This window comes from Psammomys obesus, unplaced genomic scaffold, assembly GCF_907164565.1.
Source record: "Psammomys obesus unplaced genomic scaffold, mPsaObe1.curated_primary_1811, whole genome shotgun sequence".
NCBI lineage: Eukaryota > Metazoa > Chordata > Mammalia > Rodentia > Muridae > Psammomys > Psammomys obesus.
Window position 1 is genome coordinate 1,121,851 of NW_026596326.1, and position 27,565 is coordinate 1,149,415.

Below are 27,565 nucleotides of genomic sequence, written 5' to 3' on the forward strand. Positions count from 1 at the left end.
GGGGGCTATGCACCTCCCGTCACTCTGATACAGAACGTTTCTACTCACTGTAAAGTCCTTTATCTTCTACTTACTGTAAAGCTCTTCATCCAGAGCCTTCACTTTCCCCTTTTTCTTCACAAGATGGATGTGTCTTTCTTTGACTTCATGGTTATTCCCATCAATGGCCACACCTACAGTTTACAGAGAGCACTGAGTTCTTATGCATGCCTATGCCAGCATGACCCACAGAGACACTCAGAAAGAGCCCTGTACCTTTCCCTTCAACTTCCCTACTCCAAAGAGGCAACCGCTGCCCACACTTCCAATGCCAATGGAGCAGTTTGCTTCTTCTAGAACTTTGTAAAACTGAGAACACAAACCTCACTTTTCATGTTGGATTTTAAGTTTTGACAGCACAAGGTGCACTTTGCCATCTTTGTCCGAGGCTTCACACCCATGACCAACCAAGAGATGATCAGAGGTCTTGGAAATAAGATAGGGGGCTAAGGCAATAGCTCGGTTGGACCTGAGTTGAGTCTCCAGAACACACATTATAAAAAAGCAGGCATAGCGCTGCATGTCTGTAATCCTAAGGCTGGGGAGGGGGAGACAGCTGGATCCTGGGACCACACAGGCTTTTCAGCCTAACCTACAAGTTCCAAGTCTATGAAAAACATTCTCTCAAAAAATAGAATGGACCTCTGACCTCCATACGTGCAGTCACACATACACAGGCACGCCCAAACACATGTACACCAACAAATCGCATTTGTCCTGAACCTGGGGCAGATTTGTTTTTTCCTGTCTCAGAGACAAAGCACTGTAGGAACTATTCACACAGAGCATTCCCATTGCATTAGGTATAAATAAATAATCTAAGGATGACATAAAGTATTTGTGAGGAGGCACACATATTGTGCTGTTTTATAGAAGGGATTAGGGCATCCTAAGAGTTTGGTACCTTGGGGCTTCCGTCCTCCTTGGAGGAACTGAATGTACCACCCATTTGGCCACAAAGTGCTGTTCTCTAGCAGGCGAGAGGGAAGAGATCCTGGGGTTTGGCTGCCAGGGAGGGGCTACCACACCTGCCAATAATGGCAGAGACTATTCAAAGGTACTTATCCTGCTGTGTTCTTTGCTTTGGGACCTAAATGCCTTCTCCCTCCATTTGCATGCCTGTAAACCTTTTCTGGATTTGCCTTCGGTTAAAAATTTACAAGGACAGATCACTTAGTCTCCTTGGCTCTACTTTAACATTTGGCCAGCGGAGGAGGGAAGTCATGAATGAAGAATCGGAAGTGAGTCAGAAAGGCAGTGAGGAAGGGCTCTGGAAAGTGGAAATGCTAAGAAAAGTGAAGAAAGATTGTGAAAGTACAGGGGCTGAGGAGGTGACACCAAGCAGAGTGTGTGGAAGGCCCTGGATTCTATCATTGTTTTGTTTTGTTTTCAACACAGGGTTTCTCTGTGTAGCCCTGTTTGTCCCTGGAGCTCGCTCTGCAGATCAGGCGGGCCTTGAACTAGAAGATACTCCTGCCTCTGCTTCCCGAGGAATGCAACATCACCACCCCCAGCATGTAGCAAAACTAGCTCAGTCTTTAACATCCTAAGCAGTTAAATGTTACAAAATTGCATAGTGATGAAGATTAAGGGGGGCGGGGAGAAAAAGAGAAAAGAAAATTTATTAACAAACTCTCTCCATTCTCAGCGCAGATGATATCAATGCACAACAGTGAAACAGGGTGCCCAGAAACTGCTGGTGGGGAACGTACTGAGGTATGATAGGCAGGAAGAAAGCTACGTATATATTTAATGTACCCAACTTGGTGGACTTTGAGGTAGGGGCCTACTGGTGGAAATACCCCAAAATTCATGCCATTAACTTCTCCTTTACCTAAGTTCCCAGCAGACCCCTTTTCTCCATCAACATCAGTGTGTGTATGTTTGCACACTTAATATGAGGCTTCTCATATGAGTACCCTTTTGTCAACCATCACTCTAAGCTGCCCTGGGATTTTTAGGACTCGTTCATCTTGCACAACTGAAACTTTGTGCTTCTGATTAGTACTGATGAGGTTCTCTCTGATAGAGATTTTTGTTAGTTTTGTTTTTTGTCCCCCCCCCATGTTTTCTTTTCTACATTTAAACCCCACCCCCCCACACACACACACAAAAAAAATGTTTTCTCGATTTTTCTACAGTTTTGAAACTAGAGAGCAAGTGTGGTTACTGAATGGCTTCTCCAGCGACATAATAAATCAAATCGGGTGGAATTTACAGTAAAAAGGCAGGTTTACTGTGAAGAATCTTGGGCTGCTTGACTGATCTCACAGGAAGAGGTCTGTGAAGTCCCAAGGCTGAGCTGTGGTAGGGGCTTCTTAAAGAGGGTAGACTTGTGATGTGATGGTGAGGTACTGGGGTTATGGTATTATTTAGTGAGTTCAGGGCCCTGTAGGTGGGCCTCAGGTACAGTAATCACTTTGGAATCAGGAACTAGGAGCTGGCTTTGTACAGCATTTTGCACCACCCTTTGAAAGTGTGGGCTCCTGTTCAAAAGGGAAGGGCAGGGACCTCTTGGTCCAGGTCATCTTAACTTTGTCCCCAAAGCTTTGACCTAACACTTATTGTTAAAGACAGTTGTAGTGAGCCTGAAGAAAGAATGAGGCTTGGTCTGACCCTAGACAGGACAATGTTTATTCACTGCTAGGAGGCACTTTTATCACCTACATGTGAAGATGGCTAAAATGCCTACAGAAGATGAAATGTGGTTCCTTAAAGGGGCAGAAATGACTTCCACAGTCCACAAGGGATGCGCACTCCTTTAGCAGGAAGCTATCGGTTATATTAACAATGGAAAATTAAGAAGTGTCAGGGAAATGCCCAGGCTGCAAAGAACATGAGTAAGAGAAGCAGCCATGGTGGGTGTCTCAGAGACCTACCTGCCGAGTCATAGCCCCTGTACTCCAGCCGCTGCAGGCCCCTGATAAGGGTTTCGAAAATCTCCTTCCTCGTCTTGGGAACTCGGTAATTCATATAGGCAAAGATTCCTGTCCAAAGAGAAAACAAAACAAAACAAAACAAAGTCACCTTAACAAAATACCAGTGTCCCGTTTAGAAACAAAAATAAAACACATCACTAGACAAAGGAGGCACCTCAGAGAGCCCCCAGGCTGCATGCAGAGGAAGAGCCAGCAAGAATAGCCATCTCTTCTGTCCTCTGAAAGAGTTGTCTTCTGTCAGCCCTTCTCTCTGTGGTAAAAAGCTCAAGGGAGCCCTGTGTGATGACCTTTGGCCTGACAATTTCACTGCAGAGAATCTCTCTGCCATTCATTGGCAGATGTGAGGCACCAATAAACCAAAGACTAAGAGTAGTGGAAGCGAAGCAGTTTGAGGCTTTGCAAAGCTAGGCATCTCCAACAGAGATTAGAGAGACGAAATGAAGGGTGTGCCTCAGGAGTGCAAAGAACAGTTTTTATGGCCCTGATCGCAAGTTCTTCCTCCTCTCTCCTCATTGGCTGAGTACTCAGGAATGTATAATTTTACATGTCACCTGTCATCTATGTCCATTTATCAGAAATGACCATGCATGGGTTTGCCTCTCTGCCCAATCTAATGGAGACAGCTTCTCAATTGATAGCATTTCTCCCCAAATGACTTAGTTGACTGACAAAATAACTAACAAACAAACAAACAACCTAACCACTACAGCTTGTTTCTTTCCTTTCCTTCTTCTGTGTGGACTGGGGATGGAACCCAGGGCTTCATGAATTCAAGGCAACCACTCTGCTAACTGAGCTGCTGCTCCAAGGATAAGTGTAAAAGTAGTTTTTTTTACAACAGCCAGACTAGCTCCATCTCTTGGGAAAGCCTTGTTAAAGCAGGCTGCAAGATGATTCAGTTTGGCTTCATTTTATTTAATGTATTCATTTGTACTTTTTCTCCATGGTGGAAAAAACAAGTTCTCTATTTTAGGTCTTTTATAAGGATAAGAGTGGTTCCCAACTGCCACATCTGCAACTCCAGGGGTATCTGACGCCCTCTTCTGGTCTCCAAGGGCAACCACACTCATGTGCTTATACACACAAAGACACAGGCACACAGAGGCACAGAAGCATACACGTACTCACAATTAAAAAAACAAAACATGTGTAGTGTGCTTTCTGGGCAGTTTCATGTGTTTTTGTTTCTAAAATGGCCCAGGGCAATTTTGACACTCAGCTATTTTTGTTTTCCTTACTGACTTCAGGTCAGGGGAGAGAGGGATGCAGAGATGAAGGGATGTGTATGTGCTTTGAGTCCTTCCCAGGAGCTCATACCTTCTGTCCCACACTTCAAACCGAAACACATCTGGGTGTACTCTTGTTAGATTGCTTATTATTTTTTTTTAAGATAGTTTTCTTTCAACACCAAAATGAAAATTTTAATAGTTTTCTTGAGATCTAAATGCACTAAATTATCTCATTTAAAAAGTACTTTTTCCAAGGTTCTTAGTCTTATTCATATTCTACAATCACTGCCATGGTCTGTGTTTAGGTGAACCTTTGCTCATATTATCATCTTCCAGCCTTGGCCTGAAAGTAATATCTAGAAATTTTTGATAAATAAATAATTCATAAGTCTGATCCTGCACAATGTTCCAACATGAGGAAATGCATTCCCTGCTAGCACGCCCACCATCCCCTTGTTCAGAGTATTCTTGCTGCAGACGTGACCCACCCATTCAGAAGCTGTCTGCATTATCAGAATGAGTATCAGACGATCTCGGTACCAGATCAGCCATCAGAACATCCCAGGACCAGGCGATGATTGACATTTCAGTGTCACGTTTGTGTTTAAATAATGTTTGTTTTATTTACAAATGGCCCCCAAATACAAGCACAGTGATAGAGGCAAATGGTAGCCCAGAGGGCTGCTCTTTATGTCCTTCCTTTCAGTGAGAAGGTGAACGCTCCTGATTGAATAAGAAGAAAAATCATTTGCTGAGGTCATTAAGATCGACAACAAGGAGGAATTCTCCTCTACCTGGGAAACTGTGAAGAAGGAAAAGAAATGTGGGCCTCCTCTGTCATCAAGATCGACAACAAGAAGGAATTCTCCTCTACCTGGGAAGCTGTGAAGAAGGAAAAGAAATGTAGGCCTCCTCTGTCGTCACACCTCAAACCACACATTTACAGCCACAGAGTGTGGTAAGGGCTTAGCTGATGGACAAGACACAGCTTCGGGAGAGAGAAAGAGAGACAGACAGACAGACAGACAGACAGAGAGGATAATGGATATCTACCTTGATTGCTCTCTACTTTAACTGCATTAAAACAGGGATTCCAGAAGCTCACCAGTTAGGCTAGGCTGGCTAGCCAGTGAACTCCCAGGATCCCTCTGGCCTCACTTCCCAATGCTAAGGTCACAGGCACACCCAGCTAAAGATTCAAACTCTGGTCCTCATGCCTGCTGAGCCCTCTTCTCAGTCCCTGGAGTCTTTTGAAACCACCTTTTTCTAGCACCTGGGAATGTTCCATAATTATACCTACACTCTTGAAGGGGGGCTTGATATGCTATGCAAACAAAAAAGAACTAGAAAAGTGGCTGTCCCCAAGTTCTGAAAATATTTTATTCATTTATTCATTCACTCACTCATTCATTCATTCATTTTTGTTTTTTTTTTATTTATATATTTGGGTTTTTTGAGACAGGGTTCCTCTGTGTAGCCCAGGCTGTCCTAGAATTCACTCTGTAGACCAGGCTGGCCTCAAACTCACAGAGACCCACCTGTGTCCAACTCCTGGATGTGCGGGGATTAAAGGTGCGTGCCATCAAAGCCCAGCTCTGAAAATACTTTATTCAGAAAGGTGGGTTATAGGGGTGATGATGAGCACAGTCAAAATAATTGATATATTCCAAGGGAGTTGTCTTCAAGAACCTAACACTGTACAATGAACATACATCAGTAAAAAGTTTCAGATCGTATGGAATGTGGTCAAGGAAATGTTTGTTTGTATCAGTTTTAATTGATTTTTTCCTTCCTGTCATGGCTCCTATTTTTCCACATGATACTTAGTTAATATTTGTGGAGGGCAAAATATTATAAATTTTGATACATTGGGTCCTGGGCATATTTTGTATCTATAAATATTTTCTAATTCTGAAAAAAAAAAAAAGTAGGGGAAAAAAGCCTTTAAATCTGGATTACTCGGGGCAGAAAGCCTCTGGGTTCAGTCTCCCATCCTTCCCTAAACCTCTTCTTCCAGCCACACTCACTTCTGAACATGCGTCTAGTACACATGTCTTTGCATGGCACTGAAGATCCGTAACAGTTTGGGGAAGGGGCACATTAGAGCCACCTGGTGGGATATTAAAACATCCTCAGGACCACCAGCTGTGCTGGCACCCAGCCAGGAGCTTGGCAGGCAGTTGAAGCACAGTTTGGGAGTTGAGTGCTGTAGAGCAAGCTGCCAAAGAGGGTTTGTAAGGCCTTTCCACAAGACACATAAATCTTCTCGTTTCCATCGTGAAATATCTACTCCATGACTTCTTTCATTAACGAAGCACCTCCCCTCTCCCCGTACTGCCAATCTTCCCGGCCAGTTGGGTTTGCACAAAACTGAACCGAAATAAATAAAATAGTATAAATACTGCTAATTATTAGCCACGTTATTATTTTTTTTTAAGATCATGAAGTAGAAAAGCTGCTTTCCCAGGAATTTCTCTTGTCAGAATTCCCTCTTGGAATCCACCATTTGTAAAATAAAGTGACGGTGAAAATGCAGCTTTCAAACACAGATCCGTTTGGCAGCGAGCATTTAAATTCATGCAACCTCTTTGGAAGGCAATTTAGTGGTTATCAGAAATGAAAAGTGAGCGCGTGTCATGGTAAGAGCTGCTACAGTTCTAGAAACACACCCAAACCGGCCAACTTGGTAGACTGGAGGCAGTCTGGTGTTTGCCTGGAACCAGGTAAAGACCACTGCAGGTGCTCAGAGCAAGCAGACTTGGGCAGGCAGAGCTCCTCCACAGAGAACATGATGGGGCTTTCAGAAAGCAATCAGATATACAGGGTATGTGAAAGGGAAAAAAAGCAGCTTTTGGAACATGAACAAGCAATGAAGGGTGTGATGGAAAGCTGTGGCAAAAATTCTGCAGTTTTGGGTCCTTTAAAAAACAGAAATATTATTTTTTTAAAATGTACTTTCGTTTTAACCCAGGTGTAGGGACGTGGGGCTGCTTGGACTGTCCCCAGCAGCTTACTATGATTTGAATCGTGCTCCAGTGAAGGCGTGCTTTTGTCAGCTGCAGATAGTATCTGTAACTGTATGACGTTTGGAATTCTGGGAACTTTTCAGAGGGTGTATAAATGCAAGAGCCCTGATTGGGGTGGGGGGATTGTTGGTCATTTAGGGAATGTGGTTGCAGTTTGCCAGTAGCCGAGGTCAAAGAAGAAACAGAAGGAAAGAAATTAGATTCAGGAATTTTCCTAGTTCCTCTCTCCCCTCTAACCTTGTTTCTCTCCTATTGAATGTTAGGGGTAAAACTGGGGTGGGTGGGTGGCTGGGGGTGAGATAAAGGATAGGGAAAAAGAGGAGCCCACAAAATAGCAAAGGACAGGTACAGAAAGCTGTTCAGGAAAGTCTTCCCTTGATGTCTGTTGCACACTGAGTTCAGGATGTCCCGGGAATACCAAAATTCAAAAGCATTCAAGAGCCTGCTAGATAAAAGGGTGGAACCATAGTAACCTGGTCATAAGCCCCGAGACTTGTCCCTCCCTTTGCTCCTTCCCATCCCTCTCACAGGGCTACAAGCATACTAGGCAAGCCCTCCACCATCGAGCTACAGTCCCAGCTCTAGAAAATGCCTAATGAGATCTCTCAGGTCAGCAAGATGGCTCAGCTGGTAAAGGTGATGACCTGAGGTTGATCCTTGGCGCTCACGGGGTGAAAGAAAGAAGAGAACTGACCTCCACATGAGTGTCACGGCACGGGCATGTCCATATCTGTATGCATACAATGCCCATAAAACCAATAAGGTAAAGGTAAAAGTAAAAAAGGAGAGAAAACCTCCCATGTCACCATAAGGAAGACATCCTTACCAAGGGAACAAACGTTGATAAGGATGAACCGTATGGGAACTTATGAATGTGTCACAGTCCTGGTTAGTCCTGATTTCCTGTGGGAACAGCCATGCCAGTGAGGAGGGTTGAGACCCTCAAGGGTAGATCCAGTGTACAGAGACACCTGGGATTTCTGGCCAGACCCCTGCTCAGCTCTTAAGATCAAGCCAAAGTAGCCTTGAGACAGCCATACCACAGGCCCTTCCCTTCCCAAGGTCTCAGTTGTCAGTGCCACGCCCACTTCCTGCCTCTCTACCTCCTCCTGAGCTAAGCCAGCCTGACCTGACTGTGGCTTCCAAGCCATGATCACCAGGAAGAACAGTAGTCTCAAGAGAGTAGAAAGAACTCGAACACATCTCCCCATCAGATCCATAAAAGAACAGGCTCAGGGTCTCGTCATCCTCTCCCTGCCATTCACTGGCTATGTGACAACAAGAAACACTGAAGATGGGGGCTGAAGCCCACAGCCACGGCTGGGTACCTGTCCCTGATCCCAGCCCTGCCCTGTGCTTTCTGTGTAGCCTTGGCAAGTCACTGATCCCTGGTAATTTGATCTTATCGGTGAAATAGTGATGATGGAGCATCTGCTCAGCAGGGTAATTAAGACAGTTCAGTTTTTAGAAAGCCCGCAGAACACTGCTGGTCACATAGCAAGCAAGTGTCCATCTGGGTCAGACGGGACAAGGAGCTTCTCACTCCAAGGGTGCTATAGGTGCAAAGGCAGTGTCCCTCCTGCACATGATCAGTCCTCAAGAAGTGACTATCAGGGTACAGGGGGGATACTATCATTTCACTATTTTTTTCCCTTGACCCTCTGCCTGGAAAAATGATGGTTAAGCCAAATGTGTGATCTGGCTGAGATCTGGTCCATAGGGGCTTGTCACTGTTACACTTCAGTGAGATATAGGGATGAGCCATACAGAGTCAGGCAAAGGGGGTCACAGAGGCATAGGGGTCCCCAGAGCTGTGATTCGCAGCAGAGGGACAAAGCACTGAGAATGGGGACATGCTTCCTTTTAGGCTGTGCGTGACAGTCATCTCCCGGGGCTGGCTCTTTACAAAAGTGTCTTCTGTTCATTCTGTGTCGGCCAGCAAGATCCCCTTGAGATTTACTGAGTTCTCTTGCTCCCACCTTAAAGGCCACAGAACTATTTGCTTCCTCACCCTTTTGCCCGACTCCCTATTACATACAGTATTAAGGGTAGGGGGCCACATCTACATTGTCTTATCCCGTGAAAGCTTCCTCACCACATAAAACCTATGTTAGCTGCACAATAAGCAGTTGTTGAATGAATGCAAGCACGGGTAAAGAAATAACCAAAGATAAGCGGCCTTGGAACTGAACTGAGACAGCTACACTCAGCCAGGCAAAGGTAGATTTGTATTAGAACTCATCTCCCCACTGCACAGGCTTGAGAGAGCACCCAGGGGACTCAGGCTCCACAGCAGTCATGCAAACAGGGTCCCCTAAAGTTCAGAGCCCAGCCGCCAAGTGACAGATGATGACAGTTTACAGTTCAGGGAAGCGACTTCCTCCGAGTACCTGGCCCAGCACTGAACACTTAGAATTTATCTGCAGTCCTGGAGTAGCTGGGGGAGGGGAGGGATTGGTGAATGGGGATCTGGAGGACAAAGGGAAACAGCCAGCGTCAAAGAGGGGGTGCTTGGATCCTTCTTATCTGTTGATAGTCCATCTCTCTGTCCATCTCTCAGCCTGAGCAAGAATGAAAGACTCCACCCAGGGAGGCCCAGCCTGAACCCACGCGGAGGAGGCCCCTGCACCATAAAGCCACAATACCATCTACTCAAGCTGGGGTCTTCACACTGACCATCATTCCTCAGAACCAAAGGGGCCAGGAGTCTAAAATAAATGAACTATTAAACTGTCTGAGCAGGAGAGCGGGGTCAAGTTGGCTGCTTATTTAGCTTACTTGTTTCTCTCTCTCTCGGGGAAATGTTCATTACATTTTTCCATGTATGTGTGTGTGTGTGTGTGTGTTCATGAAGTTGAGGCAGCTCTCCCTTCTGCAGCAATGCCCACAGGTGTGGTGAGGCCTCTGAGCTAAGGGTCTGAGAGGCTATGCCTTCTCCAACCGGCCCTCGCTCTTGTAGGCAGGGGCAGACCAATTTACTGATGTGCGAATGACAATTCCTGCGGCCTCCTCAAAAGGGGGAGAGTAACAGCAGACACGCCTTGCATTCTGTGGTTCCCAGCGGGGTTCCTCTAGACCAGGGGCTCTGTAGACCAGGCCATGGAAGCTGAACAGACCCAACACTTGCTGGATGGAGTTTAGTTCCTAGCCTCCACGTCAGGCAGGCAAACGGGGGGCGGGGGGGGTAGAGAAGAAATATAAAATCTTTTTTTAAAGTTATCGTAAGGTCAATTTCCAACTGACCCTTGTAGCTAACATGGAGGCACTTCCACTTTTAACAATGACAAAAAGCCCCTAATATTTATGTCATCTTATAATGTATTTGAAAACAAACCAGAAAGTGCCATGCACTCTAAACTTCATTTAAAGAAAAATGTTTTTAAGTAAAAAAAGTTAAGAATTGTTTAAACTTCCAAAATGCAGCTATAAAAGAAGCTAAAAAAACCCTTTTTTTTTGTATGAGAAAATGCGCATTTAAAATGAGGCCAGGAGGTGGTAACCACAACTGTAATCCCAGCACTCTGGGAGGCAGAGGCCAGCCTGGTCTACAAAGCGAGCCCAGGACAGCCAGGGCTCTGTTACACGGAGAAACCCTACCTTGAAACACAAAAACAAAAGAAGTTCAAAGTCTCCTTTAATTACATAGCAAGCTGAGGCCAGCCTGGGCTACATGACACTGTCTTTTTTTTTTTTTTTTAAGTGCTGTTTATTAATGCCATGATATACATTTTGCCAATTTATCTGAATCTGGTAAAGCCTAGGTAAGGAAGACTAAGGCACGGAGGAACACAAGGCAGGAAGGCACAGAGAAGCGGGCAGCCGGGATGGAGGGAATCCTTTAGGAAACCAAATGCTGAATTCACATGCTCTGGCACGGAGCTGGAGGAAAGGGTTCAGTGGTTCAGGGTGTGTGCCGCTCCAGCTCCAGCCCAGTCCCCGAGTGAGTGCCAACATCAGTCTATGAGGAATGTGTAGGTGTGCTGTGATGGCCCCCATGGCTTCCAGGAACCAACTGGGTACTAGCTTTTCCCAGTTACTCATTCAGGAACTTCCCATGACCCTCGCCTGAAACTAGCTGTGGTGAGAGTATGCATATCATAGAAACCAAGAAACCAAGGGCTGAGGAGACCGATGTCTCAGTGGGTAAGAGCAAGCACTATTCTTGCAGAGGACCAATTTCATTCCCAGCACCCATGTCAGATGCCTCACAACTGCCTGAAACTCCAGCTCCAGAGAAGTGGCCTTGCTCCTTTGGACTCTGTAAGTAGGTACCTGTACTCATATGAACGTAATCCTCCCAAAACATAGAAACACACACACACGCACATACACACACACACATATCTTTCTTTCTTTCTTTCTTTCTTTCTTTCTTTCTTTCTTTCTTTCTTTCTTTCTTTCTTTCTGTTTTTTGAGACAGGGGTTCTCTGTGTAACAGACGTCTGGCTGTCCTGAACTTGCTTTGTAGATCAGGCTGGCCTGGAACTCACAGAGATCTGCCTGCCTCTGCCTCCTGATGTGCCGGGATTAAAGGCATATGCCACCACACCTGGCTACAAACATAAATTTTTAATGGCAAATCAGAAAGCAATAATAGAGCGCATCCATGAGTAGAAACCCTCTGTTTTGTCCATTTTCACCAACAAGGCTGAGCGAGAGATTAAGCCAAGCAATTGAGCTCAGGGTCTATGCCCTTATCAAATCCAATTCTCAAAAGACATTCCTTCTTTCTGAAGAATCCAGCTATGAACTACTGTGTCATGAGACAGACAGACACGTCACAGATGATTTGATTAGAATGCTAGGAATCTTCTAATGCCCCTGGCTGGACACTGCCTTAGCTACCGACACTGAAGAGCTGCGCTACCGACACTGAAGAGCTGCACTGCAGATGAAGGGCAAATCCTCCTTCCACGGTAGACAATTCTCCCGGAGAACCGCTATATCCGAGCAGATAACACATGCATCTGTGCAATTCTGGCCATGGCACAGCAGCTAATCTCTAAAGAAACGAGGAAGTCTTTTTGGTCCAGCTAGGTCTGTGGCACTATGCCCACGAAGCTGGAGATATTGAAATGATCCTTCATTCACCTTCCGACAGTGCCTGGGACAAGTCTGAGAGTGCTGGGGTCAGGGTGCTTAGGTGGATGGGGCTTTAGGGAGCCTGTTTATGGACCTCTGAATTAGGCTCTCAGGGGCAACACTTGAACATCCAGGATTCTAAACATTTGAACAGTTTTGGGTATGGTGCCCAGAAGAGACACTTCATCTACAGCAAGATAAGTAATTGTCCTTGAAGGTGTCAGTCCCTCATCCCTAGGATCTGTAAAGGTTGCTTTCTGTGAGAAAAATCTCTACAGGTGAGAGCAAAGGGATCTCAAGCCGTCTGAGAGAATCTGGGAGTCCCTGAAGAATCACAAGCGTCTTTATAAGAGGGAGGCAGACGGAGCTGGAAGAGGAGGCCACGGGACCACAAGACATAGAATGGAGAGATGTTGTGCCCTAGCCTGGCGTGCCTGTGAGCCCCTCTCTCTGCAGAGGCCACAACTGAGCCTGGAGGCATTGCCAGAGGCCTGTCCCATTCCTCTTGGCAGTGAGCTCTCTGTTTCACTATGCTGTGCTGGAGTTCCAACCTTCCGGGAGCGAACGGGTAGCTCTGTGGTGTTTCAGTGGGCGGGCCATCCAGGAGACAGGCGGCGTGTATCATCTAAGAGACTACCAGAACGGTACTCAGAAGTGCGGACTCGGTAGCGTGGACAGACAGACCAAACAAACCCAAACCCTTACAGGAGTTCTCCTAATCTTATAATCTGGCAACTAAGTTTTTAAAAAAAAAAATGTTTAAACCCTGTGCGTTGAATAAAAGCTGTCTGTCTGCCTGGCTCAGCCTGGTACTGCCAAGGTGTAGCCTATGTCTGAGGTTATCTCTGCTATCTCAGGCAGCATTTGCCAGCTGGGTTATCTTGTTGCTGGAGAGGGACTGGCCTCTCCATATTCTGTCCCTTCTTAGAAGTAGGGGTGGCATAGCCACACAACCTCAGAACCTAGAAAACGTAGAATATCTCCACAAGCACTCATTCATGGTGTTTGCATGAAGAATAGAATTAGAGGAGGAATGCAAACGGGTGGGGGAGAGTACCATTCTGGCATCAGAAAGTCAACAGAGCGCAGGGAACTCTCTGATGTCAATAAAAGTGCATGTGAGTAGCTAACAGTGGATCTTTCTAGAACCATCCAGGAAGGGCACCTCAATGAAGATCTGTCTAGATTTGAGTTGGCCCGTGGGCATGCTTGTAGTAGATTTTTTTGGACTTGGTTAGGAAGGTGGGACCTTTTCATGGGCTGGGTGCTAGGCTGAACGAAAGGGAATCGGGGAGCCAAGTGCTACATGCATTCATTCATTCCCCGTCCTCTGCTCACGACTGTGGATCTAATCTCTCTAGCTGCCTCGTGCTCCTGCATCCTGGATTCGATAAGACAGTATTTAAAGGTCGGTTCAGCTAAACTCTCAGCACCCTGGAAACTTCTGAGCACAACTGTTCTGTTTGTGGAGGGTTGGCTCCTGTCGGGCCTCAGCTTTCTGTAGATGGGGACTCATTAAAGCATGGTCACTAGCTTTTTTTGATAAGGACTGGCCTTTGGTCTTGATTCCTGAAACCTGAGGCTCTTTTGAATGGCCCGGAGAAGTAAAATGACCTGAAAATTCCTGGTCAGACAAGCCTCACTGGGCCTCAGTTTCCCCAAATGTAGAGTGAAACTGAGTCAAGATTTACTGTATCCTTGTGTCAAAAACACGATCATTCTGTAAACTTCACTAAATTGCGAGCGGAAACAACAGTAAGAAGAAAACCGGTATCCTGTTCTGAACACGTACACAGACCACACAGCCCAAGAGAACCCGGACCAATGTGTTCAGTTCAATTCAAGGCAGCTGTGCAGTGAGCTCTGAACTAGGGACAGCTGCCCGTGGGCAGAGGTGCCTGGTAAGTGACGGAGCACACCAAAAACACAGCACGCTTTGTCCTGAATCAGGATGTTACAGGACTCTTGGCTGAAGGCAGGGGCCTGGGTCAGACATCAGCAAGGGTGTCCTCAGAGAAAAACTGAAGTCTGGGGAGGCCTCCTAGGCTAGCTCCCACGTCTCCTTTGATTCTGGTTCTGAATAGAAGCCCAGGTGGGCCAAGACTTCTACTGAGTCCCAGACATTCTTTGGTGACCTCAAGGCACTCATACCGAAGTCTAGAAAGGATACAGGTTGGTTATAACCCCGAACTTGATCTCTTCTAAAGGGGTTGGAGGAAGGTTGAAAGGCAGACGCTAGGAGGAAGCAGGGTGGGAGGCTGAGGTGGTTGGTTGGTGGTGGGGACGGGGGGGGGGGGCTCTCGGGGGGCCACCCGAGAGGACCAGCAAGGAAAGCCAAATAGTTCAAGTATTTCGAGGTCTCTTCCTTTAAGTCTAGTTCTAAAGCCACAGGTGGCTAAAGACGGGGGGGGGGGGGGATTGAATCTGACAAAAACTTCCACATTAGTTCATTAGTTTCATTTCTGTGTCCAGATTCATGAGGCGACCTTACATATGCATTGCCAAGGATGCTTGGGCGTCCTAAGAGTCTGTCTGCTGGTCCAGGAATTTAAACTGACCCCGGCTCTCTCTGGATAAGGCTGCCTCTCAAAGGCTCCTTGCCTCGTCCCTGCTCAGTGGTTCCTTTTCCCTCGTCTCCTGGCTCAGGAAACAAGGCCTGTACAGACCTTGGCCTTGGACTCACCCACTGGCACACCCCACCCGGCAAGCCCTCAGCAAAGTCAGAGAGGCGCCTTTCATGGCTTCAACAGTTCCACCAGGTTCTCCAGCCGCAGGGGGCTGGAGTGGGTAACTGAATCCTACTCAAGGAGAGAGAGAGAGAGAGAGGAAAAAAAAAAAGCGCACAGTGACCTTTTGTCCCAGAAGTTCCCAGCTTTCCCGGGCTAGCCAGCCAGCGGAGGCGGCCCAGCCAGCCAGGAGGGTAAGGAATTGCAGATGTGCGCCCAGGGCGACCGCCCTCCCTTCGGCTCCCAAAGCCCGGCGGGACACCTCGGCGTCGCCCGGGGTTGCGCCTCTATCCGGTCCAAGGGCTCCCGCTCCTAACTTCGGGCCAAGGCTCTGGGGAAGTCACTTTCTCTCCCGTCGCCCAGAGCCCTTTCCAGCAGGGCTTCATCACAAGACCCACCCTTCTGGGGACAGGAGGAGGTTCGTTTCGCGTCGCCGCGAGCAAAGACAGGCAACCCCTTCCGAGCGCACCGGGAGCTGCTAGGGACGCCCCGGGGCGAACTGCTGACAGCCCCACAGGTGAGGTCGTCTGTCCTCGGAGGGCGAGACGGGCTAGGACTCTCGGAACCGCCACTCGGAGCCCACGATGCTTGAGCTTGCTCGTGGCGGCCTTTGTGGGCCAAGTGGAGGAAGCGCCCTCCCCGTACGCGGAGTGAAGACACCTCTGTGTTGCGGGACTCCAATCCCGGGACCCGCCCCGTTGGCCCCTGCTCCGTGCGGTCCCGGCTGGGGTCTTCTCACACCGAGTTTGGACGACCCCTCCCCACGCCCCCACGTGTCCCCGAGACGTCACTCCGGCCAGGCGCGGGGAAGAGAGGCCTGGCTAATGAAAAACCCCACGATCGCCGCCCCCAGCAGGTCCCCTACGCCTGGCTCTCCGGCTTCGGCCCCGAGAGGCTCTGGAGGAGGAGGCCGCGGGGCACTCACCGCACATGGTGGCTGCCGATCGCTCCGGACGCTCTGACGACTCGCTGCGCCTCGCGCTCCCGGGCTCGGGCTCCCGCCGCTCGGCCTCTGCCCTTATAGCCAGCCACTAGCCCTCGGCGAGGGGTGGGACTGGGGCGGAGCCTCCTGCCGCCCGCCTGCCCCTCATTGGTCCCTGGTTGTCGTGACAACGGCGGGGGGCCCCCAAGACTCAAGGAAAGGGGCGAGGGGCGGCTCCCCGGCGCCAGTCTCTACTGTAGCGGAGGAAGGAGGCCCGATACCTCGAGTTCAGTCACATTAGACGTGAAACTTCAGTCAGGGGTACGGATCGCTCTGTGCCTCAGTTTCTTCATTTGTAAAATGTGGTAACAATAGAAAGGACCTCTCAGATCTTCCTGAGGTTAAAGACAGTCTGTGTAGGCACTGAGCACATCTCTCTCTCCCCCCCTTCTTTCCCTCTCTCTCCTTTCTCTTACACACACACACACACACAAACACACACACACAAACACACACACACACACACGCACACACACACACACACACACACACACACACACACACCGGGCCCCTGTTCTTGCAACGTGTTTCTCTATTCCAAACTGCTTTCAGAGCAAGAAAAAGTAGCTCACGCTAAGCTTCTGAACTTGTTCCTGCCCTGCCAGAAGCGATCTGGGCGTGGCTGAGAAAAGAGAAAACTGAGGTTCCTTGGAGAGAGATAGGATATTGACCAAGACGTAGCAGAGCCCGAACCTGGGAACTGCTGGGGTAGGGATTGCCCGCGTCTGGAGGAAAGCTGGGCCGCCCCGGAAACAGCCTCCTTCATGGAGATGCGCTGGCAGACCCATCTGGCGAGCGGTGAGCCTTCGTCGAAGCCAGGGGCTCCACAGTGACCTGGAGCCTCGGTTCGACCCTGCGATGAGTCACGACGCTGGCTTTCTCCCGCCCCAGTTCCCGGCTGTCTCCTCCTTCTCCCCACTGCTCTCCAGGCCCCTCATCTCCCGAGGAAGGTCACAAGAACTGGCCCAATATTCGCTCACTTTGAAGCCATCTGGGGCTGCGTGCATGGTTTAACTTAAAAAAAAAAAAATCCTGAAATCTAAATCGACGGTATTCTCCAATCACACAGTTTTCAAAAAGCAAAAGTAGCTTAAATCTTGTGTGTGACGTTTTTTCCTTGCTTGGCAGCCCCTGGGAGGTGGGGGGGGGGTATGTACCCACCCATTGAGGAGTTCGAAGTTGGATGGTAGTGACAGAGAAGGTTTGGCTGAATCAGCTGGTGGGAAATGGTAAAGTTGACTCAGGAGCAGCATTGCGTCTTACCTGTGCTACACAGGGTGACGTTCATTCATTAATTCATCCCTTCATCCTTCGTTTCCACGCCTGTACTTTACGCCTATCTGGGTGATGAGGACCTGATGAATGAGGACAGATCCCGCCTCCTTGCAGGCACTAAGCGGAGACTGGGCGTCTCTGTAGAGCAGGGCCTGGGCCAGGCTCTGTGCAACAGACTAGAGGAGAGGGAAAGAAGCAGGCCTTCGTACTGGCACCAAGACACCAGAACCTCTGCGTCCTAGCACATTCCAGGCCGGTCCCCCACTGTTCAGAAAGAAGAGTGACGTGGGCAAAAGCTGTGACCCCGTAGAGGCCTCTCTGCAGGAGCCGTCTGCTTAACATCCCCCCTGGCTTTAGGGACCAGTATGCCTGGGAGCCCTTTGGGAGAGTGATGGCCTGAGTCAGATACATGGCCGCTGGACTTGCCTGGCTCCAGGATTGGTTCAGGGGTTACAGGTGGACCACCGGCTTTTCTCAGACGTAGAGGAAACGGGCACATTGCTTGCACATTTCTTGATACATCTTTATGGGGGATAGTTGGGAGACGCAGGGGAGTTTGTGGTCACCTTCGGGGGGATAGAGAGAGGCTGTCTGAGAGTGGGGTGACCCAGGGCAAACTGGATCCCTGGATGGACAAAGCTCTGGAGTCCCTGCCTTTAGCTGGGATGATCTGTCTGCGGACTTTTCCGTATTTCAGGTCTACGGTTTAAACATATCCCCCAAAGCAAGTGCTGTGATAGAATTCTCAACGCAATAACGTTAAGAGGTGAGACCTCTGCAAGTGGATTGGGCCATGAGGAATGCACCTCCACCAAAAGATTCGTGCTAATTAGAAGAACGAATAAAAGTTTGAGTAGGCGCTCTCACATTCTCTTCATCTACGGTGTCTTCCTGTGGGATCATACAGCGGGACGATCCATGCCAGGCACCATCGCTCGGACTTCCTAGCCTCCAGAGCTGCGAGCCCATAAAGATTAATTGCTTATAAATCACCCCGCCTGTGGTGTTCTTTGATGGCAAACTCAATAAATCCCTATCTTTACTCGACACACACCGAAGTCCCTTCTGTCATTTGTGACCAGCTACAGCCCTGACTCCCTCAGTCTTCAAGTGCTCTGATCCGAGGTTCAGTGGAGAGGTCAGGGAGACAGCTGATGGCCCCAGTTCATTGGGTCCTAGTTAGAGGCAGCTTGCTTTCCTGTCCTCGCCATAGTCCGGGACCTCCTCTGCTGCAGTCTAGGAAGCTCCAGAGAGCCAAACCAGAGAAGAGGATCTAGGTAAGGGAGCCCAGGTATTGACCCTTTGGGAAGCTGGAAGCAGCAGAAAAGAGCCCCGGTGCTTCTCTCATCATGGCCCATATCTGTCCTTGGAGGGGGGTGAGCCTGCAGACCTATGGCCGGAACCTTGTCTGTCTATTCGAAGCAGGATGCTGTGCCTTGCCCTAGCAGGGCCTGGATGTCCAGGACTACAATGATATCTATGGGTGAGTCTAGCCTTGCTTTTCGGGTACACTTTGACCCCACTGGCCAAGAAGGTAGGACCATGTGTCGGCTTCTTTACCTGTACATGTGTCTCAAAACTCTTTGTAGTTAGGAGATTTGCTCTCTGCTCCTCCCCCACCCCCATCCCTGCCCATTCTGACTGAAGAGCCCAGTGAAGTTCCACAGCTGTCCTACTGACACAGCATGAGCCTGCCACCTCCCAGGCACCGGCTCTATCCAGCTGCTTTCCCTTTTGCTAAGAGTGCCACCATGAAATGTCCACTTCTGTCGCTGGCATAGTCACTATTTTGGGCTCCTGGATTTTCACCATTTCTCATGTTATCTTTAGGAACCTCACAGCCAAGTTTCCCTCAGCCTCAGCTCTGCGAGCTGGGCTGTCATACAGGGCAATCTGACATACATCTTCTCCTTGATATCCTTTTAGTCTTCCCAATACAGAAACACCACAAGGACCCCATTGTCCAGACATACAGCCCAGCCCAGCCCAGCACAGGACTTTCTGGATTTTTGGCAGAGGTCTCAGAGAGCTCAGCCTGGGGACGGAGTGCTGAGGCTTGCAGATGAAAGCCTCTTGTTAGATCATGAGGGATGGGGTGTGCATGTAGGAAGATTCAAGGGAGACCTGTAGGTAGTGCTCAGGGCAGGGAACAGGTGGGATTCTAGGTGTCTGGGCCAGATATCCCATCTGGTGAGACTTGAATGGAGTTTTCCACCTCAGCCCCTCTATCTAGCCCTCAGCCAGATATGAAGGGGAGGCATCAAGGAGTAGAAACTCTTGGGGGTGGACTTGAGTAGAACACAGGAGGCCAGTCACCCAATCTCTCCTTCTGCAGGGCTATACAGTGGTTTGAATAGGAGAATTCCCTGCAGGCTTATGTGTTTAATGCTTGGTCTCCAGTTATTGGTACTTTCCTGTTGTGGGGGGGGCTTCTGGAAATGTTAGAACTTGGACCTTTTTTTTTTTTTTCTTACTCTGCTTCTTGGCTTCTAAAACATAAGCTTCTTTGCTCTACCACATCTTCCCCCATGGAGGATTGAAACCATGAATCAAAATTAAAATGTCTCTGTTACATTGTTTCACTCAGCCAATTTGTTACAGCAATAAAAAGTCCCATCAGGGTAGAAATTTGGTGCCAGGGAAATGGAGCTGCTGCTGCGAAATTCCCACATGGTTCAGAAGCTTTTAGAACTGATTTGCAGGAAGACTCAAAGGATTTAGGGAAACCCTGGGATGTCATAAGCAGAGCGTGGTGGGGATTCTGATGGGTGCTCAGAACGCCACGGTGATGGCAATAGTATGGACAGAGAAGACAGAACCCATGAGGCTTCGGGTGGAAGTGAGGACTCAGCCGGAAACTGGATGAGAGGCCACTCACCCAATGTCCTGAGACTTTGTGGGAAGGTGATTTTTAAAGGCTAGTCAATTGCAAAATTTTGTGGCATTCTAGCACTCAGGCTGTGGCACGGCTCATGCTAGCTGCTTTCAGGCAAGTTTCCGGTGTGTATTTGGAGCAAACTGCATAGTAGAAAGTTGAAAACAAACAAGCCAACAAACCAAGAAAACTTGCAGTTCAGTCTGAACAGCAGCAAAAAGTTGGGACTATACAAGACATAATTTCTGAAAACATTAACATCAACAAAAGCCAATTGCTTTGCATTAGGACAACAGAATGCCATGAGAACATCTCAGGAGTCAACCAGGCGGCATTCCGTGCAGGCTCAAGGGTGTGAAAGAACAAATTCTTCAAACCCGTTTGAAAAATTCCCTTGAGCAGAGAGGGCCTTGGAGTTCCCAGCTCACACAGGGCTACGACAAAGTTGTTTCCCTCGGTTTCATTTCACTGTGAGCATTCAAAGGCTGTGCTAGTCATGGTCCAAAACATTCCGCTCAAGCTAGTGGCAGACTTTGGTTTTGTTAGGTATTCAGAATCTAAGAATTATAAGACCACGGAGGCTTCCACACAAATTTCAAAGAAAGCCCAAGAGGCCAGGAACTATGTGGCAGGGTCATGATCCCTGCAAGCCCCCTCTGAGACGACAGTGCACAAAGCTGTGAAGGTGAAGCCTAAGTTTCCGTAGAGACCCCACGGAGGTGGAGATGTCACAAGTATGGAACGCCTGTCTGCAGAGGTAAGCTATGGGAAGTAGTGGGGCCAGCCCAAGAGAGAGGCCACATGAGTTAAATGATAATGCACAGGACTGCCAAGTCCTCTGGAGCCCATATCACAACATCATGCACCCTCGATGCCAGACATGCTCTGCAGAATTTACAATTCACCCTGTTAGGTTAAACGGATCCTTCTTTGCCTGTTCTCCTACTTGTTTCTTTAGTAGCGGAAATGTTTATTCTGTGCCATTATAGCTTAGATGGATATAACTTTTCTTTATTTTATTTTATATTATTTTATTTTATTTTATTTTATTTTATTTTATTTTATTTTATTTTATTTTATTTTATTTTATTGGGGCCCACAGCTAAGAGTATTACTTAAGTCTCAGAGATGACTTTGGCTCCTAACACTGAAGAAAATGTTTGAACTCTGTTACGGCGGTTTGAATGAGAATGGCTCCCATTGATTTATATGTTTGAGCTGTTTGGGAGGGGTTGGGAGGTGTGGAGAAAGTGTGTCACTGGGGCAGGCTTTGAGGTTTCCAGACCTCTTTCCACCCTTGGTATGCTCTCTGCTTCGCGCTTGCATTTTGAGGTGTGAGCTCTCCGCCATTCCCGCCCTGAGTCCTTACCTCTGCCATTATAGATCCTAACCCTCTAGAACAATCATCTTAATTAAAGACTCGATTTCACCAGTTGCCTTGGTCACAGTATTTTATCACAACAATAGAACAGTAACTGACGAATCTGATAAGACTTTTTAGCTACTAAGATTCTTCAGGATGGACTAAATGTGTTTTACACCATGAGATAGCAAAGAGTTTTTGAAATGTTCTGAGGCGTCTAAAGCTGCGGACTAAAATAAGTCTTTCCTCGCTGAAGTTGGTTTTCTCAAGTATTTTATCAACACAGGCTGAAAAGGCCTTGATTATGGAACTGGGCAGGAAACAATGGTTGGAATCTTTCTGAAGTGTAAGAGATTTAGGGCTGAAGCAGTGGCTGAGCACTGACTGGTTTTTTTGGATGAGTCCTAATCCTGGGACCCTTTAGTACAGTTCCTCATGTTGTAGAGATCCCTACCGTAAGATTATTTTGTTGCTACTTCATAACTGTAACCTTGCTACTGTTATGAACCATGATGTAAACACCTGCGTTTTCTGATGGTCTTGGGAGACTCCTTGTGAAGGGTCATTTGACTCCCCAAAGGGGTCGGGATCCTCAGACTGAGAACCACTGTTCTAGAGGATCCAGGAGGGTTTGATTCCTGGTAACCACAGGGTGGCTAACAACAGCTTAACTTCTATTCCAGGGAACTCCACACCCCCTTCTGGTCTCCACAGGCAAAACACTTAGACAAGTAAAATTTTAAAACAAATTTTGAGGAAGGGTCATACTATGTAGCTCTGGTCGGATGTCCTGGAAGTCACTTTGTAGACCAGACTGGCCTTGACCTTCATAGAGATCCGAAAGCCTCTGCCTCCCAAGTGCTGAGACTAAAGGCATGCTCCATTACACCCACAAGTCTTTAAAAAAAAAAAAAAAGGCGAGGGTCTTTGGGGAAGAAGATTGACCTGCAGCCAATCAGAAGCCTGGCTGGGGCATGGGCCAAAGGGGTTGTCAGGGGAGCTCAGAGCTCAGGTCTGGGTTTTGCTGCTTCCCACAGGCCTCCCATTCTACCCCAGAGCCGAAGCAAGAAAGGGTCTCCCACCTCACCTTCCTCAGCATAGACTGCCGCTTTGTAATGGTGATGTTTCCGTGGTATTCTCAGCAGACACTGACTTGTTTCCTCCTGCCTTCTCTCTGAAACCTAGGAGGATGTCTGACACAAATAAGAACTCACGTTCTTTGATGTGGGTTAATTTTTTTTTTTTTTTAAGATAGTAACTCTTTGTTGTCAGTTTGGCCGGATTTAGAATCTACTAGGAGATCCCGGCTTGACTGAAGGAAGAAGACATATGAATGTGGATGTCACATGTCCATGTGGGGGTCGGGGCAGACATTGACTGTCCTCCTCAATTACTCTCCACCTCATCTCTCTCTCTCTTTCTTCTTTCTTTTTGTTTTCTTTCCTTTCTTTATGTAGCCCTGGCTGACCTAGAACTCACTCTGCAGACCAGGCTAGCCTTGAACTAAGAGGTCCGCCTGCCTCTGCCTTCCAAGTGCTGGAATTAAAGGCACACACCACTACTGCCTGACTCTCTCTCTCTCTCTCTCTTTTAAGATAAGGAATCATAATTAGTTTTTGTCACTTTGACTTAAGTCTAGACATACAAGGGAAGAGGGACTCTCAGCTTAGGAATCGCCTACATCAGATTGGCCTGTGAGCACGTCTGTGGGATACTATTATTATTATTATCACTGATTGATGTAGGAAGGCTCAGCCCATTGTGGGCAGTTCCATCACTGAGTGTATGGTCCTGATCGGTATAAGAATGCCGGCTGAGCAAGCCACTGAGCTTGCTCCTGCCCTGGCTCCTCTCATTGATTGACTGTAAGTTATAAGATGAGGTAAACCCTTTCCTCTCAAGTTGCTGTTGGTCAGTGTCTATCACAGCAACAGAGAAGCAGACCCAGACACAAGGTCTCCTGTTTAAGTCTGGAGCTCACGAATGCAGCTAGGTTTGCTGGTCAGCAAGCCCCTGGGCATCTTCCTGCCTCTGTCTTCCCAGTATGGGTGTGTTCTGCTACTTTGTTTCTGTTTTCAGAGACAGAGCTGCTCTATGTAGCCTTGGCTTCATTGGGACTCACTCTGTAGACCAGGCTGGCCTCGAACTCAGAGATCCAACTGCCTCTGCCTCTCAAGTGCTGTAATTAAAGGCGTGCACCACAGCTACCACCCAGCCACATCAGACTTTTCAACCAGAATGTGTCCTGGGGGCCTGAGCTCAGATCTTCATGTTTGTAGGACAAGCACTTTAGATTAGAGACTGAGCCATCTCCCCAGTCCTGGGGTACAGAACTTTTTCAGAAGTGTTTACCTCTGTCCACTTTCTCACCCTGAGATGTTATTCTAGGTACTTACTGCCGTTGTTCAAATGGTACAGTCTGACCCAAGGGATTTCAGCTGTGCTCCAGAGGAGCCGAGGTCTGGCCCCATGTGTTTCTAATGCTCCCAGAGCTGGCCTTGCTCTGCCTGGTGAGGAGCCCCGGTAAGGTGAGTGGAAAACACCAGCCATGAAGCAGGCGATGGGAGAGGAGCCAGTCCATGAAAGCTGTGTAGTTCCTATCAGCTTGTGGCCAAGACAAGAAGCCCGCTGCTGTTGACTGAAGGTTGCATCCCCCTAATATAGGTGATGCTAACAGGGAGCGTCATGGCCAGGTGAGGGGACAAGTTTTGAAGCAAAGATATCCACATAAAAGAGATCCCAAGGCAGGGCGTGGTAGCAGCTACCTTCAATCCTGGCACTTAGGAGACAGGGGCAGGTGAATCTCTGTCAGTTCAAAGCCAACCTGGCCCACAAAGGGAGTTCTAGCCCAGACAGAACCACGTAGTGAGGCCATGTTTCTAAAATATATAAAAAAAAAAGTTAAAAGCGAGCTCCCAGGAGCCGCCTCTCCCCTTCTACTGTGTGAAGATCTCCATGCAAAGAGCCAAATGAATCAGGCACCACAACTCTTGTGCCTTGATTTTGGACTGTTGCCTAACAGCTCTCAAGAATTGCATGTCACACAACAGGTCTGATACAAAGAAGTTATTTGAGGGGGAAAGGAAGGAAGGAGACTTAGAGCCTGAGTTAGCCATGAGGATAGAGAGAGAGAGGGAGCAGGAGAGAGAGAGAAATAAGAGAAGTGAGAGAAAGCAAGAAGGGTGGCAGGTGGGTTCTCATCTCCCAAACACCTGGCACAGGTGGTGACATATAAGACATTGTCAGGACTCTAAAGGTCCCTGAGGGCAGGCCAGTTGAATTGCCTGCACACCAACATAAAACGAACCCCAAGAAACTACTGCTTGTAAGCCTCCTGTGTTTTATCATTATTATTATTATTATTTGTTGTTGTTGTTTTGGTTTGGTTTGGTTTGTTTTTTTTGAGGCAGGGTTTCTCTGTGTAGCCTTGGCTGTCCTGGACTCACTTTGTAGATCAGGCTGTTCTCACACTCACAGAAATCCATCTTCCTCTGCCTCCTGAGTGCTGGGATTACAGGTGTGCGCCACGATGCCAGCTTTTGTGGTATTTTGTGGTAGAAACTTGTGCAGACAAAGATCGGTAGTGATGCTCTTTCTCCCCCCTCTTCCCCCCCTTGTTATCTGGCCCTGCCTGAGCTTTTCACACTGCAAGCTGCTTCAGTTAGCTCAGGAAAAAAAAAAAAAAATCAGAGACGGAAACTCCTGCAGAAGCAGAGCAGTTCTCACAGCTGGAGCTCACTTAAGTTAACTTACCTTATAAACGTTCTCAACACTTGTGTCTTCCCTCAGTGTGAGCAAAGGGAAAAGAGAGACAACCAACCCATCTTCCACACTGGGATGCTCTAAGCAAGCTTCTAGGGAAACATGTATACAGGAGAGGGAGTAAGGGAGGAGTAAGAAGGAGGAGAAACGCGCGCGCATGTGCACACACACACACACACACACACAGACACACACACAGAGAGAGAGAGAGACCGACAGACAGAGACAGGAAGGAATCCAACTAATGAATGGGATGGGCAGGATGGGGGAGGGGGATGCGCATGTCACAAGAAGTAAGTGTTGTGTGATTGATGATATTCCACACCTTATTTAGAACCAAATGCCGGCAGGGTTGAAGCAGATGCTATAAACAAGGAAGGCAAGAAGGAGAGAGAAGGCGATAGAGAGTAGTAGGAACTGTGGAGATCAGGATCACATGCCCCATTTAAGACTCTTCTAGGTACTAAACATAAAAAAAAGACACAATGTTGACGCTGGCTAGTGAGCAAGGAGGGCGTAGGGAGCGGGGAATAAGACCCATGTTTAATATTTCAAGGTAGATATTTTTATGTTCCATTAAATTGTTTCTTCTATAAACAGGGCTTTCCTGAAAGCCTAACAGGGGCTCCTGGGAGTACGCATGTTTGCTGAGTCAATCCGGGAAGCCGCAGGAAAACCCGGAAGTATAGGTGCTCTGAAGAGCTGGAAGGGGACAGTTGTAGTCAGTGGTCTGCCTGCTGAGGCTAGGTTCCCTTTGTTTGGATACCAAAAGGAGGGTGCCCCAGTAGCCTGGACTATGGTGAGGAGTTCACCTTAAGGCTCCAAATGTGGAACAGTGACCCATCCGAACCAGGGAGATAAACAGTTTGTTGCTGCTGATTTTACACTTTATTATTATTTTTTTTTTCCGAGACAGGGTTTCTCTGTGTAGCCTTGGCTGTCCTGGACTCCCTTTGTAGACCAGGCTGGCCTCGAGTTCACCTGCCTCTGCCTCCCCAAATGCTGGGGTTAAAGGCATGCACCACCATGCCTGGCTTACACTTTTTTTTTTTTTTTTAATGGGAAAACCATGGGCGTCCCAGCACTCAGGTGGCAGAGACAAGTGGATCTCTCTATGAATTCAAAGACAGCCTGGTCTACACACTGAGTTCCAGGTCAGCCAGGGCCCCATAGTGAGATCCTGCCTAAAAACAAAGAAAACAAATGATGATGATGACAACGACGATGGTGATAATAAAATACGAAAGACACTCTGAGCTTGCTGAACATTCAAAGCCAAGGCTGAGGGCAGCGCTTGGCTTGGTGGGTCCTGCTTGCTCACCTGTGCTTTAGTGAAAGTGCTGGCAATGGAGTTCAAACCCTAGGAGAAGAGGCTACACAAATCCTCTTTGTGGCTGTCTAAAGCCAACCAGAGAAATAGTTCAGCTGTTAAAGGCATTGGCCACTAAGCCCAAGGACCTGAATTCATTACTCATGTCCACATGATGGGAAAAGAGAGCTGATTCCTGTAAGCCATTCTCTGATCTTCACACACTCGCCATTGTACACACACACACATACAAATACAATATAATACTTTCTTTTTTTTAAAGCCAACAAAAGACTCTGGTTGCTGTTAAAAGTGGCTAGAGGTCAAACATGCAGTGAGAAGCTCGGGGCACTAGGATCAGAAAGCCAGTAGGGTTCATGAAAGGCCTGCCATCCAGAGCCTTCCAGCACACCCCAGAAGCAACTCAGAGATAGGGCAAGGCCACAGCGGTACAGGGGATATACTGACCCTCCAAGGACTAACTTTACATACTTTTACCAGGAAGAAGTGTGTGCCCCCTGGAGATGAAAACAGCCTTGCTCACAGGTTCATTGTGGACCTCAAGGCTTCCCAGAGCGCATCCTTTGGGAAGGGCGCCATGATGCGTCTAGGAGGTGCCTTTAGTAATCCAGGTCACTCACTGGGGCTTCCAGGGTGATCAAGGAGGGCTGGAGGCTGGGGACTAAGGCACACCCTGCGTCTTTCGGTTTACATCTGCTGAGGACCCTCTTCTGAATCTCTTGGCCGTATCTTTGCCTGTGCACACCGCACATTTGCCCTGAGCCCTTGCAGCCCACCCCTAGCCCTTCCGTTACCCACGCACCCTGCTCTGTGGGCAGTGAGGGCATTTCATCCTTAGTCCCATGCCTTCTGGCTTTTGGTTAGCTGTGGATAACGAGAGGCAGAAGTGTAAGAAGACAGAAGGGAAATCAGTATGTTGATCTTTTAAGAGGTGACC

General features: G+C 48.0%; 1 protein-coding gene across 2 annotated transcripts in view; it reads right to left on the reverse strand.

Moving 5' to 3' along the window:
* Window positions 1-16,022, reverse strand: part of Gfpt2 (glutamine-fructose-6-phosphate transaminase 2) — a 48,460-nt gene extending 32,438 nt beyond the window's left edge. The window contains exons 1-3 of one of the 2 annotated variants that reach the window (XM_055597217.1): window positions 15,967-16,022; window positions 2,919-3,026; window positions 75-173 (exon numbers count right to left, since the gene is read on the reverse strand). In XM_055597217.1, the coding sequence (XP_055453192.1) occupies window positions 75-173; window positions 2,919-3,026; window positions 15,967-15,973 (214 nt within the window). In that variant the 5' untranslated portion in view covers window positions 15,974-16,022. Of the gene's footprint in view, window positions 1-74; window positions 174-2,918; window positions 3,027-3,132; window positions 3,219-15,966 lie in introns of those variants that run through there. The other variant, XM_055597218.1, reaches the window with a different exon arrangement.
* Between the last annotated feature and the right edge of the window lie 11,543 nt (window positions 16,023-27,565).